Genomic DNA, 22,442 nt, shown 5'->3' with positions numbered 1-22,442 from the left:
CGGCAGTGGCACCTGCTCCGCCTCTTCCCCGCGGGCTCGGCTCGGTCGCGGAGCAAAGACGGGACCCACGCAAAACACGCGTCCCGAGGAGCCTCCTGCGCCGACCCGCCACTGTCGCCCCGTGCGGGCGGGCTCGGAGGCGGCGGAGGCCGGGGGGCCGGGAAAGAGCGGGGATAGAGGAGATCGCTCGGGATAGCAGTCTCGACCCCGCTCGGGTCGGGTCCCTCCCCGCGGGCCGGCCCGTGAGTGGAAAGTTTCCCCGGAGTGACCTCTCATAGTACGCGCCCGCTAGGAAATCTCATTCAAGTATTTTTGTCAATGGGGTGGGGGGGGCATCCTGCTCCCCGGCCCCCGGCCCGGCTGACGTCACTGCAGAGGCGATAAATATCTGTTGATATAATTGGACGTGAGATTTGGGGTTGCGATAGCGAAACTCGGCCCATCGCCGCTCCGACGGGCCCCCATGATTTATTCAGCAGTAGATCGGGGCACGCAATCGGGCTGTCAGGAGAGCGTCAGCTTATTAGGCAAGTTCTGCGTGATTCCAGGAGAGGGTCTAAGCTATAAAAATCCCGCGCCCCGGCTCTGATTACTACCAAATCTGATCCCAAGTTCGCCAGGAGCCGGCTCCGAGGGAGAGCGAGAGGAAGGGACGCCGGGCACCGCCGAGTCCCGCCGCCGCCCGCCCTGCCCCACCGCCGCCACCGCCGCCCCAGGTAGGTGCGGGGCCGCGCCCGGGTGCGCAGCGGATGCGCTGCCCTGCGCTGAGCGGGGCTGAGCGCGGTGTCCCGCGGGATACGGGGAACTGTCCTGGCCGGACAAGGAGTGGGGAGGTGGGGAACGGGCGCTCGAACCCCGCAGCTCGTGGGGAGAGCCGCCCCGCCAAAGGCCCCCCACGTTCCCCCTCGCCCCGGGTGGGTGAAGAGGCGCGGGTCGAGAACACGCGTGGACTCTCCGCAGGGGCTCAGCCCAGCCTGGTCCCCGGGAGCCGCTGCCGGCGCAGCCCGGAGCCGCCCCGCGGGGCTGTTCCGCGGGCTTGTTCTGCGGGGAGCGGCCGCCTCGACGGCGCGGGTGGACGGGCCGGGGTGAGCGTGGCCGGGGGTGGTGTGCGGAACGCGGAGCGGCGCGGAGGGGCGCGGAGCGGCGCGTTTCAGCACCGGGACAGCGGCGGCGGGGACGCCCCCTCCCCGGCTGCTCGCTGCCCTCCCCGCCGCCGCGGCTCGGCTTTGTAACCCAAACCCCGTCTCCCGTCTGCCCCCGCAGGTTTGGGCCCCGATCATGAAGATCCCGCTGCTGGTCTCCACGGGAATCCTGCTGGTCGCCCTCCTGCCCTGCCAGGAGTGCAGAGCTCTCAGCAAGAGCCCGGCACCCGCCCCCGGGGCTCTGCACCAGCCAGATTTCTTCCAGCAACAACAGCAGCAGCAGCAGCAAACTCTGCCCGTCCTGCTCCGCATGGGAGAAGAGTATTTCCTGCGCCTGGGCAACCTTCACAAGAGACCCGTTGGCTCTTTCTCCGCCTCCTCCAGCAGCACCAGCCACCTACACCCCGAAGCCTCCGCCAGCAACTTTTTCCGGGCGGCGGTTCAACAGCTGCAGCAGCTGCCCGAGCGCTCGCCGGGAAGCCGAGAGGAGGGCGAAGCCGAGGGTGAGGCCGTGGAGAGGGAGAAGCGATCCGAGGAGCCCCCTATTTCTCTGGATCTGACTTTCCACCTCCTGCGAGAAGTCTTGGAGATGGCCCGAGCCGAGCAGTTAGCGCAGCAAGCTCACAGCAACAGGAAACTGATGGAGATAATCGGGAAGTGAAACGGCCCCTCCCCGCCTTGCCAAAGAGATTCCGCAGTTAGCACAAGAATAATTACACCGTCCGATGTACCATAGTGCTGCTCTGATGTCATCTCTTTATTTTTATATAGCTTTAAACCTAGAAGGGTGTACTCCGAACAGCCTCTGTCCCTTGACTAGCATGCACAACCGTGTACCAAGTGCAGAAACACGAGTGTCGTTCGTAACCTCCCCTACCTTTATTTATTTCTCCATTTCCCAGTTATTCTAGTGCCATCGCTACGTAGGGATGTGTGAGCATTGGAAGAAATGGTGCCAAGAAGACAGAAAACTTTTCTGCTGGGGGCAGGGAGGTGGGAGGGGGAATCTCTGTAAGCTACTTTCAATCCACTTTTTTTCCTGTAAACATTTTCACAATAAAACATCTTTTCAGCGCTCGGTCGATTTGGTTGTGTAAGAGAATGTTTAATATTTATATTTTTAATAAAAGCTGCAAAGTAAAGATGACTTGATAGACTTTCTTGCCTAGACGCCTGAGGGCTGCTCCGCCTCCCTCAGCGCTTACCAGGGCGGGGAGGGCACCCGCGGCCGTGGACACCCAGAGCCGCGGGGAGTCCTGTATCTCCCCAGGGATGTTCCCCGCCCCTGCCCCGGGGAGCCCGGTCTCCGCGGGCTCTCCCACAGGCGCGCCTCGACGCCGCCGGCCCTGCACGGGGGCTGCCCCACGCCGCCGCCCTCGGCGCAGGCTGCTCCCGGGAACGGGCTGTCGAGGTCAAATCGGTGCCCCCCAGCGCTGCCGAATCCCACCTCAGCAGCCCCCCGAAGGGGCTTCCTGGCTCCTGCCGCTGTGGCCGGGATCGGGCAGCCTCCTCCCGCCGGGGAGCGGCAATGGGGAAGCGGTGAGGCGCTCCGGCATCTCTTTTGCGTTTTCGTTCTGGCTCTGCGTATCCTCCCCGCACCCCAAAAGGGCAGGTTCCTCCCTGCATCGGCTTCCCCCGTCCCGACGGCGGTGCCCAAGCGGGGTCCCCCCCAGGGGCTCTAGGGAGGCGGCAGTGGGTGTGGAAAAACTTCCCGGGAGGAGCTGGGGGAAATCTCCAGGACGACTGGGAGAAAATAGTAAATCCCTCACCCCGAACCAAAATCCCAGGGAAAAGCTGCTCCAGCAGCCGGAGGCGATGCGGTGGCGGTGCTGGGAGGCGCTCGTTCTGGGCTGTGGGAGTTCCAAAGCTTTGCGCGGAGCTTGCCTGTGCAGCCCTCCAAAACTCTCGCAGGAGAGTTTTCCAGGGAACGTTCTCCAGGGAAAACAGATACCAGTGAGGGTTGATGTCACTCGGGCCGGTAGCGACGGGTGTCCAGGACGGGGGCTGACCCCACACAGCCTGCTAACCAGTCTGCACTGCCAGCTCACCAGTCCTGCTGGGGCACAGCGCAGCCTTACGGCCCCACACAGGCTCCTGCCAAAACAGTGCATTGAGGGCCTGGCTCGGGGATTTGGGAAAGATCCACACGTAATCCTAGTGCAGAGCTTGACACCTGGTCCCCTATGGCACCAAGCACTCCCGGCAGCCTGCCAGTCTCTCTTAAACACTACTGAGTGTTGACACCCTGCTCCCAGTGACAAAAATCAGAGTGTCGCCTTCAGTACAACTTGTAAATCTTCTTTTAAGACACAAATTTGATTTCATTTGATGGCTCAACATCTGCAATGCACACCGAACAGGACAGACAGCATCTGCCTTTTCTACAGCACAGCACAGGGGCTTCAGATTAAACCTTGAGTGAGTACCTGTGACCACCTAATCACACTCTGGTTTCATGTAAGAACATGTCCCCTTTTGTACACACACTGATGGCTGAGAAGACACAGACACAGGTTACGGCTGGACAGACTGGGCAGCACTTCAGCAACTGCCCGAGAGCCCTACTCAGAGCTGTGTGGGGGTCTTGGCCAGTGCCTTTGATGTGTGCATCTTCCTCATTCCTGCCACTGGGAATCTTCCTTACAAATAACATGTTTCTGTAAGTGTCATCTGTTGTGGTTTAGTAGGAAGAGCAAGTGCAAAGGAAGAAATGGCAGCTTCCTTCTTCCCTCCCGTGTTCAGCCTCCGCAGCCTGGGAGGCACCAGTACTGTTAGACACAACCCTGACTCGGGGCTGCCAAGGACATGATAGTGTCACTGAAGTCACCAGCACCGACAAGCAGGGATGCAGGAGGATACTGAGGAGAAGCACTCTTTTGGCAAAGGATGCTACTAGAGAATATCATACCAGCATTTTAGCTAAGAACATTGGTGAAGTGTTTACACCTACATGGGGATGTGCCATCAAGTGAGTTACAAAACACTAGCAGTGCTCAGCCTAAAGCTGTAGTGATGCTTCTTTCCCCTTGGAAGCAAGAAATTATTGGAAAACACTCTGACTACAATACATATAGTAATCTGTCCCCATGCTCCCCTCCCTCTCAGGTCTGTCATCTCAAGGGTACGATGTGGAGGTTAGCTGAGTTCCTAGGAATGAAACCTGCTTGGATGTCCCTTTCCAGGCCAGTTTCTTTGCTGACTGCAGCCAGGCTGCCTGTGCTCACGGTCTTTCCGAGGAGAAGCACACCAGAAGCCAGCCAGAGTGAGTCATCATTCATTCAGTGAGTTCAACCAGGAGAAGGAGAAGACATGACGAGCCAGCTCGTCACCCCTCTCACTGCTCACGGGAGCTTCCTCCACTCGTCCTTGAGGGTATGGTTCAGAACCAGTCTGCAAAGGAAGGAAAGGTTGATAAATGGAAGAAGAAAATATGCATTGCATTAAGATCCGTAAGATTTCACAACATGCAGGGAAACAGAATGAAGTGGGAAAGAAGGCAAAAGGCAGGGAGCATGGAAATTTGGGAAGCTAAGACGGACTTTTAACGCCAAAGAAGCCAGAGGGATTTTTGCCATGATCAGTGGCTGAGTAGGATTATGCTGGGTGAGCGTGTTGCATCTGTGGAAAGGGTTTAGTCCTGAATTGACCTCTGGAATATTATTGCACCGAAGGTGATAAATGCCGGTTCAGAAGGGATCCTGAGCCAGCTTGGCTTGTGTAGCTGGGCCTCCAGATTGATGTGAACCAGAGCCAAATGCTATTGCCAGTGCATTGCCACTCAAAATGATACTTGTTCTGCTGTTATGAAATCTGCCTTGGAAGTGTTTTCTTTTTTTTTTTTCTTTAAAGTCTTCTAATATTTATTTCACTTCAATTTAACTCAGATGAGGAACAGGAAATAAATAATACAGAGATATAAACTTCCGTTTATATCCCTCTTTTGTTTGCATAGGTATCCTACACTTAGAGTAGAAAAAGGAATCTGGACATGATATACTGTAGCTGCTAATAAAAGGAATTTCTAAAATTAGTTGAATATTTAACAGACCAGTGTAATAGGCAGAAATATTTTACTAGCTCCAGATCCCTTTGGCAACGTATGAAGACTGCTTTGTGATAGTATCAGAAATCCTATCAAAGATAAAATATGTAAAAATGGGTGATTTGCTAGCTAAGGAAAGCCTCGTGTCTTCATCATTAAAACCACAATTTAACTTGCAATATACAGGATATTTTTGCCCTCTATGCTCCTAGATGCACACGCATTATTGTACATTCTTAAAATTAAACCAGTCTTGATGCCAGTCTTCTTTGTGCAGGGTTTTAGCTTACTTTGGAAACTTCAGCATGATCTCAGGTGAACTATTTGATGTCAACATACTACTCAATAGAGGGAAAATGACAAAGTAGTATACTCTGAATTTTAACATCTTGATCATTTGTAGAATTGTCCTAAAGCAGAAAGTTACCAAAGCAGTGTTGCTAATAGACACATCCAGCAACAAACATCGAAGCAGGGTTGCCTGTGAGGAACTGAAGCATGGGATGGATGATTTTCCTAAGCATTTTTGTAAGTACTTACTGTTAAATTGTACTACAGGAATAAGTAAGAACTAGTGGTGTGCTAAGCATAAATTGGCTATTGGGCTTCATTCCAGTTACTACCTACTTAAGTGTCACCAACAAACAAGACAGCATGAAGGTATGAAGAGAAATAGATCCCAATTTCTTTATTTATATCTAATTAGAGTTCACAGTACCATTTTAATCAAGATCCTTGGTTGCTCTAAATTGAAACAGCCCTATTTATTTCAGTGAAATATTACCTGAGAAATTGCTTTACTATTTGAAATGTGGACCAATCTTTGACTTAGATTCTTTGCTACTCACTGCAACATACAGGACCCAGAAAAAATTTTTATGGAGAGGGATCTTGCAGACAAAAATAGCTTTTGCTTGCTAACTTTATAATGTACTTTATTGAGAGCACAAGCATGGTGAAAATCATGGGAGAAACAGCTGCCTACTTGAATGCAAAAGTCCATTTCTAGCAATGCTGGTGAGAAGGGCTGTCTCCTAGGCTTATGCAAAAGTATGGTAAAGAATTGGGCCCAGGGGGCCAGATCTTCAGCTGAAAGGCAGGTAGCTAATTGAGTCCTGATTATAGAAGATCTGCCTCTCAGCCCTGGAAAGTGCTGATTGCAAATCTTTCAACCTGATTACAAAAGTCAGGTATCAGCAGTAAATACACAGCCAGACTTTCTGAGTTATAAGGCATTTGGCACTCTCTTGATCTTGGTAGATGCAGGAGCGTAGGTGGTTTATTAGCCTTTTGTGATGCTGAAAATTTTGCCTTTATTTTTGGAAGGGCAGTCAGAGTGCCTGGACTAGCTTAGAGTAATTTTGAAACTGGTTGTGCAATTTTGTGCACCAAGCCCTCAGCAGTGTGTGTAAGCAGGCATGGGAAAACCCTCCTCACTTCTCACCCTATAAAGGACTAGGACTGGCAAGAGGTTTAAAACACAATTCCTGCTTTTTTTTTTTTTTTTCTTTTTTTTCTTTAACCCACACTGGTACCTTGTAATTTCTCTTCTGATGCAAGGCAGGCTTCCTTCAGCACTTCCACCTGCTCTTCCAACCAGCCACTATCCAGAAATTTACATTAAATCAAGATTAACTTTGAAGCAAAGAACTACCTATGAGTTTAAAGTTATGCTGGGTGCTTCATAGGATTTGGAGCCAATATATAAGAAGAAAGAAAGCACAATGTAATGAGTTAGACTGGCAAGCTGACTACATTACCCTGTTAACCAGTGCTGCTGGTACTGCACTTCAAGCACAACAATCTTTGTCTGCATCACTGCCAAAACTGTATTTCATAATGTGATAACTCCTTCATATTTTGTTGTGATGACATCTTTCTGTGTCAGCAAAACAATGCTGGAACTCCAACGCATTCCCACTGGGTTTGGCTGGATGAAGCATTTGCTCCTTGCACCTTGCTGGACTCAGCAGGCTGCCAGTCTGCAATACCTTGATGTGCCTTTCCACGACCAATCATTTTCCATCACACCCAGCCAGGAGTGAAGCAAGCACAAAACTGACAGTAGCGCCATTACTTGGCTCTTAGCCTTGTGTTTTCACACCTGTGACACTTTAGTGTTTGTCTCTGAATCATACAGTGACTGAGGTATGCTCTCTTCATGTAAGACAAGAAACCATCAAAAGGCGCCAGCAACAACTTTGTCCAGGTTATTAAATCCATTCTTCCAACAGCAGCCCACACAACTCAGAGTTATACAGTGTGCTGGAATTGTCTGAGACAAAGATTTCAGCTGTAGATTTTACAGAAAAAGACCTGTTTGGAACCAGGCTGTGATTGTGAAAGACAGAATGCAGAAGCAGGTCTACTCAGTGTCACTGGGATTCAGGCATCTGACCGCTCTGTAGGTCCTCATAATCTCATGCTGGATTATCTTGATTTCCCTGTTACTGCAACCCTACTCTGCTGCCAGAGGAAAGCTCTGTGCTGAGCATGGCACAACCCTTGCCACATGCCTGTAAGACAGTCCAGATTCAACACTTTATTGTGTTTGTCCATTGCTATTAGGTAACTGTTGTCAAGCTTCTACCTGAGCTTTATCTTTGCCTTGGAGATCTCACGGATAGGGCTCGGTTTTCACATTACCTAAAATAACAAGTCCCAACCCTTTGGGTCCCTAAAAGTAATAAGGAATAACTAAACTGTTTACCTCAGATTACATTAATTACATTAGGCCAATGCTGAGAGAGTGCTGAATACTTACACTTTGATTTATGTTTTCCCCTGTGGTGTTGAGTGACATCAGATGGTGCTTTCAATAAGCACCAGGAATTTTCACCAGGCCAGCTCATGAAGTGGGGAGGGAAGCACACTGTGCATGACTGATGGCTGGTTTTGTTTTTCCCATAAGCAAAGTCCAGGCTGGAGTTTACATGCCAATTATTTGGAGGTGCTGAGTAACCACAACTCCCACTGAGCAGCCATTCAGCACTCCTCAGCATCTGGCACACTAGAATTTGCATGAATAAGTAGTATAAGGATCTCAGAGTTGAGCCTGATGAGTCGTTTCAAAGTTGCAGATATTCAGCATCTTTCATTTGCTTCCTTAAGCAGGGCTCTGCTTAAATCTGTATAAAGTTCTTGTAAAAAGGTGTGGACACAAGGAAAGAGGTCAATGGGATGATTTATCATAACATTTTCATTTATTAGGTCCCAGAAGTTATTCTATTTATGCTGGGGAAAAATAGGCAGTCTAGGCCCTTTAGGTATTTGAAATACAATGAAGTCTACACATTGTTTTCTGCTTTACCAGCACGAATCTCCATAGCTTTTAGGTACCAAGGCTGGGATCTATACTGATAAACTTTAGTCATCCAGAAACCAGATATCCACTCAAGCAAACTCTATTCATCCCCTCTAATGGGAGTGATTAGAGAAAGGCACAACCAGAGGGTGATTTGTGCCATCCTCAAAGAAGTGGATTGCCCTCTGGAGGTACCTGTTTCTTTCTACTGACTCTAGAGACACTCCGGGTGACTGGGTTAGACTAGATCTGGCTTTTAAGCAATTACACGAGAAAGATTCCAGCCAAGTATTTCAGGATATCAGAAAACTCCTGGATAGGAATTCAGAACTTTGCACTATTACTTTTACAAGATCACAAACTCTTAAATTTAGGAAGTGGGGAGGAAAGGTGAAGGGCTGAATGGCTTCAAAATCTACTTTAACGCAGATGGATGAAGCGGTTACTATTTATATGAATGTTTTCTGGAGCAATAATGCTAACCAAAGCAGGTTCTGCCTCTTGGGTCCCCATTTACCTCTTCCTGCTTTGGTTCCACGGTTCACTGCCCATTTGCATTGCTACAGCTCTTTGAAGGGCTGTGCTAAGAATGGGAATGTCACTGGAATGACACTAATTTTTTTGTTGGTTTTTTTGAGGTGAAGGAAGATATTTTTAAACCTGGATCATTTGAATGATTTGATTTCAGCACAGCTCAACAAACAGCTGCCTCAGCACAAATGCCCTGTAAGTGGTGGCATCTGGGCAGCAATAAGAAGCAGGGCCATTTGGCCAGAAACTCCTGAATCACCTTTGCTTCCAGAGGAAAAAATTGATCCCCACCCTTAGAGGCACACGAACTACCCAGTGCCTTCACTGCCTCCTCTTGATCCGGCAGGAGAGCAAGGGTGTGAATTTGTTAGGAAGTGTGGGTCTTGGAGAGAGAAGCTGTGAAAATACAGGTTCCTTGCTTCTAGGGTTTCTGTAGCCTCAGAAAATGAGCAAGAAATTAAATTTAATTCCCATTTTTAGCTGGCTTGTTTAGAAACAACCCCCAGTGTTGACAAGAACAGGCATGATTAAAAAATGCTAGCTGGTTGCAAAGCAATCACAGAATCTGTAGGCTATGTTTGTCTGCCTCAAATGTCAAGTGTTACACTTCTGGCACTCAACACTTCCAGGCAGCGGAAACAAAGGGAGCACAACAGGTTATTTTTAAATGGTTTAAACTTTAGTTTAAGCATTTTGTTTTCATATTTTTATGCAGTCTAGCTCCTTCAGCATAACACCTGGCAGCTGTCACGTATATCACAACAATATTGTGTCAAAGCTAAGAGGCTGCTTATTTTGCATGGATCTTTTTTATCAGTGGGAATCAACAGAGCATTCTCCAAAATAATTGCTGCAATTACCTGCCACAGAAATACATAAGGTAGCAGACAAAATTATATGCACAGACAAGCTCCATCAGTCACAGAACGAGATATATCACTCTCTTAATAGTGGTCAGTAATGAACTTTAAAAGTCCATAGGGAAGAAATGCCTTTCTTCAATAGATCATCATTATACTACAATTAACATTATGCGGATAATGCCTAATGCAGAGTCTCTTACATAACGATCTCAAAGACATCAAATATATTTTAGAGGAAAACAGCACAACTGGCTTATTTTGGTATAGGTTCCACACACCTCCGATGCGACATGGAGGTCCAGACACTTGAACCTGTGGTGGAAACTGCATTAGAGTATGGTGTGGGAAAGCAGCTTTCTCCTCAATATTACTTGGGACAAATGAAATACAGTTCCCTTATGTAAGTCACCTATTTTTTTCATGACTCGAAGAAAAGGCAGAAATAACATACTTGTGTAATATTTGACTGATTGCTGCACATCATTGGTCCAACTTTTTGTTGAGAGTAATTAACTACACATTTGCATAAAACCTAGTCCTGCCACTGTCCTGGAAAATGAAGGAAACCCAAGAGGAGAGTCTTAAAAACACATGAATGTTAGGGCTGCATGATCAGACAGTCTGTCCTGCATCTATCCACATCATTCTTCATTCCTCTTGGAGTGAAGGTTTTTTGGGTCCTCCTGATCAATCAGCCTTCTACCCTTCTGCTCGCTCCCAGCCCTGCTGGAGAACTGTCTAGCAAAGGAAGGATCATATTGAGAGGCTGCAGGAGTAAGTGCTGGTCACGTGGTACCCGCTGGTCACCAGTGCCACTCATGGCTACCAGTTCTTCCCTCTTCCTCCTACTGCTGCTTTGTCAGACAAATAGATATGACTTCAGATTAACAAGTTAAATGTGAAGTAAAGACCTTCCAAGAACTTCTCCATGGCAGTAACCAATCTAATCCATGTTCTAGAAAATTTGGTATTAGCTTTCAGGGAGAAGTGGCAAAAATAGTAATGGTTTAATGTCCTGTCTGTCTCTGTCAGGCAGTCTTTCCTTTGACTAATATGGACTTTTGTATATCAAAGCTTTTTCTTCCTCTGCAAATGGCACTTTTGTAAATCTAATGAATGACACAGAGTGATAGTTCAGACTGTGATTCACACTGGAGCTCCATTCATGGGATCAGATAACAGAGCCAGCATAGCTTTGAGGTGTGTAGACATGCACATCCCATGCTTGGAGGCTCATCCTGTGCCGCTCACATTGTGAGTGAGTGACTGACTTGGGCTCTTGTAAGTGTGCAGGGGGTGAGAGTGGTGTACGTGAGCTGTGGGCACAGCACAGTTCCTCTGAGAGACAAATCCAGTGGAGGTGCAGGACAAAAAGCTGGATTGTCAGCTAAAGCAACCTGGTGCCATTCCTTAAAGCCACCACATAACAGAAAAAGAAAGTCTCGGCCACAGTTACAACATTTTTTCTCTCATCAGCTGTTGCTGCTACCACTTTTCCTTTGTGTGCTCATTTTTCCATGTCTCCAGTTGCCTGAATCTTCTCCTTACTGCAACCACAGCAACTGAAGCTGTTATCCAAGCTACAACTCTGCTCCAAAACTCCAAGATTGCTCAGTGAGTAGCCCCGTGACTTCCCAGATGGATGTCTGTCACGTCAAATCTCACACTGTAATCTCTGCTTGCCTGTTAGCAATGCCTGCCTGCTTGCACAGCACTCAGCCAAGTGATGGGCAAGATATTAATTCAATCTTTCTTCTGTCCATCTCACACTGTTCCCAGGTGACGTCCAAGGAAGCTGTGATAAATTCTGCTTTTAGAGCTTTGGATTCAATTACAGTTATTGACCAGGTATTGACAGGGTATAGAGTACAGATTGCGGTCACTGTCACCAGAAGCAAGCTTGGAACTGACCTGCATTTTGGCAGGCACCAGCTCAATTTTTTTAAAAATAAAATTATTTATTTTATCAAATTAAATTTTGAAATTCTGCATAAATACAAAAATGAATTTATTTTAAAAACAAATCTTTGCCAGACGTTGAAGAGGCTCATCAGCACTGATGGGGGAAATGACAGCTGTATTTTCTGGGTAAGGCATTTTGTAATAGAGTAAGTCATACAGCAAGTGTTTCATCATGAACAAAAACCACTTCTGTGTACAGAAGTGCTGAGCCAGGAGTGCTCTGAGTGACTGATCTGTATTTCAATCACCACCTTCAGTGGCTGAGATAGACTCAGGCAGATTTTATAGGGTGCTCTCTAAATTGAAAAGGGCGATGAGAAATTCAGATCACTTATCCTTCAGGATTATGAGATCCCCATTCTCTGCTCAGTCAAAGGCATGATGTCTGTGTTGGACATCTGTAGCATGGTTTGAACATCGCAGCACCTCTTGGCTGGCAGCCAGGGATAACAGGCTTTTTGAATTAGTCACCGGTCTCTTACTTAATGACCTGAAGATTATTGCAAAGATGCCAGGAATACATATCACCTGGAAAGAGATATAAGACTGAATCATCATCATTTGATATGTCTGTCTCCCTTTTTTCCATTTAATTTTGGCTGCGCATGCAGCCCCCCTGGTCTTTATCTCCATTTTAAATGTGTGGTAGGTGGGCACCGCAGGGTGCTGCAGTCCAGCCCCTCATCTGCTCACCAGCCTGGAAGGCCTGCAAGTGGAATGATACACTATCCAAACATAGGGGCTCAGGCCCAGTTAACTAATTACCACCACTGGGATTTTCAGTCAGATAGGCTGGCATTTAAATATTGATCCATCTCTAATGGTTACAGGACTACCAGTGCTGCTTTCCAGAGGGGAGTGAATGGCTACCCTGAAAGCCTGGGCTGTCTCAAAGCAGTAAGATAACTAACCAAATATTCCACAAACAGATGGTTTGTGTAGTTATGACATACATCTATTGTAATGTGATCTAAACCAGCAACAGTTCATCCGTGATTAAGAAATATTTTTTGTTTACATTCTATTTTCCTTTCCAAACACCTTAACAATGAGCAGATGCTTGAAGGAGGAGGTTGAATGGAGGTAAAAGTCAGTATTTAAATGAGCTAGTAACAGAAAGACAATGTCTAGGTGAGCCTGGCTTTGTATTAATTTCAACAGGAAAAATAATTTTGTCCAAACTGTCATTGTGGAGATCCTTTTACTAGTAATAGACTGAAAAAAAAGAAATATCCATAAATCAGATGGTATCTATGACTCACCAGACAAATAGCAGAGCAGACTATTTGAGGTAAAACTTCAGGTGAAGTATTTGCCACTCATATTAATTATGAGAAACTATTGTCTGAAAGCTGGTCTTAATGCATTGCCCTCACGACTCATCACTGCTGCCTCTGAATCACCCAGATAATTCTCAGAATTAAGGGAGACAGAGGTGTTAAAAAAGGAACAATCAAGACTTTCCTGATTTCCTCTGCATGTATTGCCAAACCAAGGGGAAAAAATGCACCTGAAGCACAAAGTCAAGATACAAAATGGAAATTTACAGGCAAAATTTGCCACCAACTGAACATCAGCCAGTGGCCACTGACGTAGCTGCTATCACTGAGTCCCAACTCTCTGACTACAGAGAAGCAAAGGCAGAATTTCTTGACTGTTAATTGAGTTTCTTACATCTAGTGTTTGCCCTATAGTTCAGGTACAGGCTGAATGCCTTTTTTTCCCCCAGGTGAAATTTAAGGGATGTTTAGGAAGAAGATTGAAACAGAGCTTGATTTGGGCTTCTGCACCAGCTGATTCAATGGTCTCCTACAAAAAGCTCAGCTTCATGAAGAATAGATGACCCATTTTCATTCAGTCAAACCTTGCAGATCTTTTAATGGTACAGAAATAAACCTATCACTTTTCTATCTAAGGAAAGGTAAAATACAGGTATATCAAGACCTAGATTGCAAATATCAAGCTGATTTTTGCTGTCTACATTTCTGGATCCTTCATTAGCACTAAACACGCTTGTTGCAGGGAGCAGTGAGCCTTTGGAGCGGCAGCTGGTGTCTTGGAAGAGAGCTACCTGGGCCATGCCTGTGGCTGATGCTAACTTCCTGTTCTGCCCTGCGGGAAACTGAGGGAAGACTGAGTCGGATGCGCCAGAGGGAATGAAGACCCTTTCTTAGCACCATTCCTTCAAGATCCAGTCTTGAAAGACTGCCTTCTCCTGAGCAAGAAATCCCTCTTGGAACAGCTGGCTTAAAGTGGGTACTTGTCTTCCTTACCTGAGCAGATTGGCAATACTGAGTTTCCAATTTGGTGAAGAGAAAATTATTCATTTGTGTTCTGGTGCCATGCCTGTGCAAACATTCCAGAGCAGTACTGTGCTAAAATGTGGGACCATGCCTTTTATACCCTGATGGAAAAGTGGAGGTATGCGGGCAAAGAGGACAGTGTAATCTCTTGGCCTTCCTTTGGTTTTCAATGATCTTATTTTGTCCATGTTGTCTGCATATGGACATGAAAACCAATCAGCTAAAACTTAGCTAAATACTGACCTCTCTGATACGATTTAAAGCTGTCTTGTGGAAAAAAATTTGAAGGATCACCAGCTGAAATTAAAGTATTCAGCAGCAGGGCAAAGTGAACTACAGTACATGAATACAGAGAGGACTATCCTTATGGTAATTCTGGCAGATGGCATAAGGTTGCAAGCAAATAATAGAAAATTTTAAAACTAATGATACAAGATTAGCATAGGCCATTCCATTAATATTTCTCCTCCCAAACAGTTCAGTCCTGATTATATTTTATATCCTAATGGAATTAAAGCACTGTACTTACTGGCTGCAAAGGGAAATTAGATCAGGCTACTGTTTGTGGATGATTAACTCGCACTTCCTTTTGGACTAAATGTATGCACTGGAGTCCTCTGGAGCCACAGACTGACTCTTTTCTTGTGGGGAATTTGAGCAATGGAATACAGGGTCCAGTACTTCATCTTAGGTGAAATAAACTGGGTAACTGCAGACACAGACAAACCAAGACTTTGATGAACTCTCACAAATTTATATGGTTTCACTGTATGAGAGATGTTGCCAACAAAACATGATTAGGGAAAGTTGTGGGACTCCAAGACCTGTTTCTCCCATGCACTGGAAAGGCCTGCTTGCTAATGTCTGTGTCACCCTCCACTAATACATCCCTCCCCATGGTGACAAGGCAGTTCATTGACACTATTCCTGCTCCCCGTGTTGTAATCATTTGCTGCTGGTTGTCATCTCCAGAGGCTCAGATGCCCCCAGCTTTAGACACCGAACAGAGGCAGTTGGGTTCGGAACAATGTCACCTCACACTCAGCAGGCAGGTGGAAGAGGTGCCAAGTGAGAAGCAGCAGCAGCTGCTGAACTCTCTCTTGCTGGAGATGCCTCTCGTTCTCCGTCAGAGGCAGAAGCTGCCCGTGGTGACCACACTTCTGACTTAGGCACTCCCCGAAGAAGGATGAGGCTCTCTAATGCAGAGTTATCTATTTTGTTCATGCTGAATCATCTTCTTCTGTCCCTTCTTACAGTAAGCAATCTGTATACCTGTGGGCTGCAACTCCTGTTGCCTTATCCCTGCTGCTACACCTTCCTGCACTCTGCAGGAAATTTATAGATGCATCAATACAATTTCTTAGAGTGAAACAACCCTTAAATAAAGGAAATATTTAGAATTAATAGGGGAACTTATCTCTTTTTGCTGCTGAAAAACAAGGAAATCCCTATTGGGGAATTCTATTAAAACAGCCTGAAAATAAATTATATGCTGCTCTTATTATGACAGTCATGCAGATTTATACTATTATTGTAAATAATTATACGGTTATTCAGAGTAATTTTGTTATTTGACTTTCAGGGGCTTATCACACAAAGGAACAAGGGCAGTGACCTGAGATCTCCCATGAAAGATAAAGACACATAAACTGTCTAACCAGCCAGTTCACTATGCATGGAGAATAAAACCATTTTTATGCAAATAGAATCTGAGACCAAAATGTCTTTTTCCTTCACCTCCTTTCTACTTCATTATTAAATAAATCATAAAGATGTCACTGGAGACCACATAGAGTAGAAATAAGAGCTTTCTGCATTTGTCTATTTTTAATTTCAAAAGGTATTCTGAATTAAAAACAAAAAGAGAGGGGGAAAAAAGCACAGTGCTCTTCAGATGCCTGATTTCCCAGGAGTACAAACAACCTCTATGTCTTATTGTAATAATACAACAAATTTTCAAAAACAAACACAAATAAATGAAAATTAAACCATGATCCATAAACTTAATTGAGATTCACAGTGTCCAGTGCTCTTCAAATTCAAATTACTGCCAGATAGTGAATCTTTTTGCCTAATTTATTCAACTAAAGTGTAGATGATAACTTCTTCCCTCTCCCTTTTTATTCTTTTAATGGAGAGATATTCTTCAGTCATAGTGCTGGAAGTTCTGCACATAAAAGCTGAATAATAATTTGCCATTTTTCATAGATGCTCCATATCATGTACAGTGCTGAGAGTACAGTGCAGGAAGTGAGCAGGGAAAACCAAGCATTTTTGTGTTGAGGAATACATCAAAATTGAATTTGTCTGTCATTTGAGCAAATACCCAAAGGTAACTACAGTTGTTTTGTGTCACAAGTTTTTAGTCTTCAGTAAATAACATTAAACATCCCAGTCGTAATACAGAATTCTCTGTAGGTCAGTCATATCACACTGAAAATTGAACACACATGTATGTCTTACCTAAGAGGAGCATGAATTCAGAGCTGGAAGAACTAAGTCATGGATCTTGTCTACCAAGAAAGGGGTTACTCCAGAAGAGATGTTGTGGAATAGTTAAGGTTTAGATTACAGAGTTTGTATTTGGGACAACTTCACTTGGTAGTGAAGTTCTTAGTCCTTGATCTTGTGGATATTTCAGCTCTTAATGTGACCTAAGGAAAAAAGCCTTTGTCTAAACCAGTTGGGATTCCTGCAAATGCTGAATTTTAATGGCCATTATTGGTACTCCATGCTCACTGGGAATGTGGGAGGGACAGTTTTGAATGCCTGTGGGGACCTGAAGGGAATGTGGGGTGTGCTGTGTGAGCTGGGGTGTGAGGGGACCCCTTTCCACTATCTCTGTGGGGACCCTCTGGGGAGTGGGGCTTGAGCCATCCACCCAAGGGGGCACAGGTGATTTGCTTGCCATAACAATCCTGGCAGCAGGATTATTCAATGGATTGGTTTTCCTGACCTTTACCCATCTGATGGCAATAATTACTCTCCAGCTCTTCCTCCCCTGCTTGTTGGACTGAACAAGCTTGGTGTTCTTCACATCTGTCAACCAACAGGTTCTCCATCCTGCTGGTCATCTGAACAGCAACTGAAATAAGAGCCCATATGTCTGCAAGAGTAAATGTCTCTTTTCATTTTGAACCAGGGAGATGCAATATTTAACCATGCAGGAGTAAGCTGAAGGGTGGCATTTGTGAGGAGGAGGAAATGTTTTAGGCAGCTCATATTGTGAACTAGCATGATGTTTTTGGATGGGAAGAAAGGAAAAAAAATCCTTTAAAGCTATGTATGAACATCACCAGATGCACAATTTGAACTGTTAGTTAATGGTAAAATGAAGTATTTCCTACCCATGAAAGTACAAATCATGTATTGAATCAGATTCCAAAGACGGTGTAGTATGATAAGAAATGCCAAAAGTGTTAGGCAGAATGCTAACTCCTGTGAGAAAATAAGAAGAGTGCTTCACCAGTGTTGTCATCACATGAACTAGTCATTATCACTATGTTCTGTGAAAAAGCTCTGTTTCCACAGCACTTTTCCATGATATACTTTAATTAGAGGAAGGGAGTAAATACAGTGGTGTGAAGAACATCAGCTGGGGTTTAAAAAAAAGTAAGGGAATACAGCATTTCAGAGTGGGTTGTGTAAAACCACATGCAGGAAAAAGACAAAGTTGAAGTTCACAGAGTTGAAAATAATCACTGCCACACAACAGCAGCCATTTCCTTTGTGACATAGACACATCTCAGCTCAGATCCTTAAACCTGACTACAGCATCATCTCACGGCATCGCCCTCACTTGGTCACTCTGCTTTTCCTATTCTTCTGCAATTTACTGCTTCTTGAGCTTTCCTATCCTTTGCCCTGTCTCCAGCCCAGCAGCAATCCCATCCTCAGCTGTTTCCCCTGCTGCATTCTCCCACATCACCAGAACCATGAGCTATTCTTCTTGACAGCCTCCTCCTCCTCCCAAAATGTCAGTGTCACCTGTGATCTGGGAAAATACCAAGATGCAGCACCCCCAAACTCACATGCCAACAGGAACTGACATCTTTCCTATGTGCCTGTTTTTGCTCCTAGTACTCAATGAAGAAAGCTGGGTACCCAACGGCTGTTGTTTTTCAGACAGCTGCCCACATCAAATGCAACTTTTGTTCCTTTTCTTGTTGTTGGGGCTGAGGGATGCAGACCACACTTAGGCAAGCTCCCAGGAAGTGAACCTAGTACAGAATTTACCTACCTATGGTGAAGTTAGGCTGCCTGGTCATCAGTGTAACTGATAAGAAGAAACAGCACCAATAAATTTCACTGTGAATTTACTTTTTGCCAGCTCATTTTGAATATACTTAAGAAGACAATGTCATAGTAGATTTGATAATTTTAAAGTACTTTGGTTTTTAATTCCACTCAAATATTCTCCAATTAAAACCCTGACTTGAAAAATAGCCACTGAAATTTGGTGGTCAAATGTTGCTTTTGTTAAGAAAGCCAGAGAAGTCAGCCACCAAACTCAAGTGTCACTGACTGAGACCTGTAGTAGAAGATAAGTGCCCCTTTTATCACATCTCTGTGAACTCCTTCTCCTAACTTTGTGCCTGATTGTTCACCTATTGTCATACAGTCAGTAATTGTTGACTATATAGCTGCTTATGTATGCTATGTAGTCATCTCTAGACTTAAAGGAAAAAGCATGAAATACTTACTACCTCCTTGTGCTTTCTCTCACACACACACAGACACACACACAGATAATCTCCTCTCATTGCACACATACAGGTAATTGCTTTGTTAAAACATGCAGCTGGAACCTGTGAATTATGATGGTTTTATTTATGGAGTGCTGCTCATGGGCTGATCACCAGATACTGGAGCAGGAGTTGGTATAGTGTCCAAATCCTTGCACAGCTCTCTCAATTCTGTTTGTTGTATCTTTGGCCCATGTGGAGTTTGTATACACGTGCTGAAGGAGGATTATTCAAATTCAGGTTATACCAACTCTAATATTGTAACTTTAAGGAAAACATCCTCCTGTACTCAACACATTAGTATCTCTTATCCCATCATGCTGCTGAGTGTCTAACACTGAACTGAAATGTATTATCTTCATGCTCTCTTTTAATCAAGTCTCAAGAATTGTTGGAGCAAACCCTCTGCCACAGATCTGAACCCAGGAAATCACACTGCTTACTGAGAGGCAATCAAACACACAAGAGGGCTCTGGGTGTTTGCATAGCTTCATGTTCACGTGGGGAAGCACTCCAGGTGCAGCCATAGAACTGCAGAAGGCAAAGCCAAGCCACAGCTGCTCAACCAGCCATGGTAGGACAGCACAAACACAGACTTTCAGCAGGTGATGAGAGTAATCTCATGCACAGGATTTCTCTTCCACTAACACATGCAAATATCTGATGTGCAGAGACATCACCATCCTTTCTACAACACCTCCTGTGCGTGAGTAATTTGAGTAACAGCTGGCACAAGCAAGGTACACTGGCAGGTAAGCACAAGCAACCACCAGCATGCTGCTCTGAAGCTATAGAGTCAGCCTGTCACATACTGAAACCATCCATAAATCCAGTGGCTTTGCTGAAATGAAAATTTGTGCTGTTTTCACATCTTTGAAATTATTCTTATTCTTTTGCATGCAGAGGAAAATGAAGTCACATTTTCCTTAACAATTGCTGTTCCCGCCTTGCTGCACGTCACAGCCCTCTGGGATGACTTCGGAAGCACTGACCTTGGACGTTGCTGCAGTGGCACTGCTTTCCTTACCACTCCCTGGTGCACTCTCCTCGATTGTTGCTGCTTTCGGGGCTTCTGCCTTCTTTGCACTTGTTTCCAGAGAAACAGGAGTCCCTACTTTTCCCAGCCCACTCACTGGGGTTGAGCTCGGACTGCTTGGTTGCCGTGACTGGGACTTATACCAGCTAGGGTAAAACAAGGGATCGATGGTTTCTGCTGTGGCCGGCACTTGAGTGTCAGACTTGGGAGTCTGTTGAGAACCACTTGGTGTCACAACAACATCCTTAATCAGGACAGATAAAGAGAAGAACAAGCAGAGTGCACCACATTACCTTCCTGCTGTAGTCACATTGTGCTGCATGTTGTGTTTGTTACATATCACTGCAAGGCATAGATTTGTCCTACTATATGATCTGAAATAATTGCAATCAAAATGTGAAGCAAAAGCAACTATCCTTTGAATAACACAGACAAGAGAAAGAAAATAAATGAACCAAAAAATAGAACAGGAGGGTAGAACTAGCTGGGAAGGGAGTGCTAACTGAGAAAGGAGTGAGCAAGGGGTTCCTTAATTCAGATAAACCCTCAATTCAATTCAATTCTAAAAACTTAAGAAAATATGCATAAGAGCCTCATGAACCCGTATCAGCCATGAATGACAGGTGTAGGTACCTTCAAATGGCTGGTTGGATTTTAGGTTAAGAACAACGCGTTTGCCAATGAGTCTGTTGATATGAGCAGTCAGAATAAGTAGAGAAGCATTTGCCCACCAGCCTTGCCATCAATGCTGTAAGCCAAGCACTGTTGCCCTGCCAAGAAGAGGAGCAGCCAGATGAACTGCACCTCTCTACCTGCATCAAGCTCTCGGGGTTCCTACACACACAACCTGCTATCACCACAGCATTTCTGCTTTGCATTTTTACACCAGAAAGCAAAAACTGAAATACAGGTATCCCCCACACCACAGCACCCACATGCCATGTCTGACTCCATGCCTGACTGTCTCCTAATGGCATTTTACAACTGCCAAAGCAGCATGCTGTACCTTCTCACTTTAGCCTTAGAAATTACACAATTCATGTTGGTGGGCAGAATTGGTTATGTCTGGTTCTTGTTTGCATAAAACCCTACATCAGTTAGGGAACACAAGTTTAGTTAAGTCAGTGCAAATCTTCAAACTTTGATTAAATCAATAAAGCCTGACTTAAGAACATCTTCACATGACTGGTGAAAACTCACACATGTTTTTAGATCTATAAATTTATATTTATAGATTCATAAGGAATGAATCAACAGTATTTCTTTTCACTTGTTTTATGTGGGGAGCTTGCTACAATCAAAGATCCTTTGTGTGCTTTCTTGTTTTCACATAGGCCTCCTCAAATATATTCACAGCAGCCTTAACCCCCTCAGCAACTTCATTGAGTAGATTGTGTAAGAGGAGAATTTGCTAAGTTAATGGTATGCAAGGCAAACTAAAGTAGCACATGAAATATATTTTTTAATGTACATCTTTTAGAATATGCAGCAATTATGGTCTCATTTTAATGACATTCCCTGAGAAAAGTGTTGGCCTAAAATATTCACACTCTGAGCCTATTTGCTGTTAGGTTGTAAGAGGCAGTTTCCTTTGCTGTTTGGTGTATGATATTCCTGCATCTACCTAGACATATCCAAGGATGATCAAAGCAGAAGGCAGCAAGCGCCATTCACAGAAAACAGATTAGAAGTATAATCTAAAAACTGGTGGTGGAAAGCTTCCTAAATCCAGAGGGAATACCAAATTCTCTTAGTATAAATATTTTAAGATCATCTCATTTATAACAGTTAGTCTGAGTTAAATCACAGCAAGCAGAACATTCATTTTAATGCACTTAACTCCCAAATGGAGTCTTTTTTATTTATAACTTACGTATCCCATAAATATCTTAATTTATCTAGCAGCTAATTTTTTCCTTATCAAGTGATACATGCACAGGTCAAAGTAAAGTTGCATATATGTGTACAAGGGCAATAAATAATTTTGCTCTCCAGTACATCGACTCCCTTAGCCCTTCTCCTGACTTATGGTGCCCACAGGACACAGGGGAGCATTTTCTGGCTCTGCCAGGTGCACTCAGCATAGCTGGCAGGGCAGCAGGGCAGCAGAGGCATTTACCTGACCAGCTGGGGCAGCCAGCACTGGTGCTGGAGTGGGTTCAGCCAGAGGCTCTACCCCTGCACTCTGTGCTTCAGGCTCCTGCTGAGGTGGCTGTGGTGCACTCTCCGTGCCTTCCTCTTCCACCTCTTCCTCTTCTTCCTCCTCTCCTGATGACTCTGTGTGGACTTCACCCAAGCCTTCGCCATCCTCTGTCTCCTCCTCTTCTTCTTCTCCCTCCTCCTCTGATAGGAAACATGTAAAAGGACAGGTTGAGCACCATGTGAAGGTGGCTTCGGTCTTTACATAATTAAAAAGCCATTTGCAATCGCATATCAAACTCACTGACAATCTGCCGTCTGGCAGAGAGGGTGTTGGTGAGGAGCCTGCTCCCACCAGCCTGGACTGGGCACTAC

General features: G+C 45.2%; 2 protein-coding genes across 5 annotated transcripts in view; one reads left to right on the top strand and one right to left on the bottom strand.

Annotated features, from left to right (window-relative positions):
• The first annotated feature begins 613 nt into the window (after positions 1–613).
• Positions 614–2,289, top strand: CRH (corticotropin releasing hormone). Of its 2 annotated transcripts, none has more exons than XM_042036280.1 (2): positions 614–716; positions 1,264–2,289. In XM_042036280.1, the coding sequence occupies exon 2, from the start codon at positions 1,279–1,281 to the stop codon at positions 1,801–1,803; it is 525 nt and encodes a 174-aa protein (XP_041892214.1). In that variant the 5' UTR covers positions 614–716; positions 1,264–1,278; the 3' UTR covers positions 1,804–2,289. The 2 variants fall into 2 exon arrangements, with proteins under 2 accessions (XP_041892214.1, XP_041892213.1); XM_042036279.1 differs by lacking the exon at positions 614–716 and adding an exon at positions 723–1,085.
• TRIM55 (tripartite motif containing 55) overlaps positions 1,879–22,442 on the bottom strand; it is a 37,876-nt gene continuing 17,312 nt past the window's right edge. Inside the window, exons 8-11 of one of the 3 annotated variants that reach the window (XM_042036277.1) lie at positions 22,048–22,271; positions 19,885–20,172; positions 17,495–17,585; positions 4,403–4,532 (exon numbers count right to left, since the gene is read on the bottom strand). In XM_042036277.1, the coding sequence (XP_041892211.1) occupies positions 4,522–4,532; positions 17,495–17,585; positions 19,885–20,172; positions 22,048–22,271 (614 nt within the window). In that variant the 3' untranslated portion in view covers positions 4,403–4,521. Of the gene's footprint in view, positions 4,533–17,494; positions 17,586–19,884; positions 20,173–22,047; positions 22,272–22,442 lie in introns of all 3 variants that reach the window. The other 2 variants (XM_042036276.1, XM_042036278.1) reach the window with 2 other exon arrangements.

This window comes from Corvus kubaryi, unplaced genomic scaffold, assembly GCF_017639235.1.
Source record: "Corvus kubaryi isolate FWS band 111438036 unplaced genomic scaffold, C.kubaryi_AGA036_p1.0 37385, whole genome shotgun sequence".
Lineage (NCBI taxonomy): Eukaryota > Metazoa > Chordata > Aves > Passeriformes > Corvidae > Corvus > Corvus kubaryi.
This window is presented reverse-complemented; position numbering and strand designations above follow the sequence as displayed.

Bases quoted from the DNA above. Each gene is read 5' to 3' on its own strand.
- CRH (XM_042036279.1), top strand. From the start codon at position 750: ATGCGCTGCCCTGCGCTGAGCGGGGCTGAGCGCGGTGTCCCGCGGGAT. The intron at 1,086-1,263 runs GTGAGCGTGGCC...CTGCCCCCGCAG, and splicing joins GCGCGGGTGGACGGGCCGGG to GTTTGGGCCCCGATCATGAA.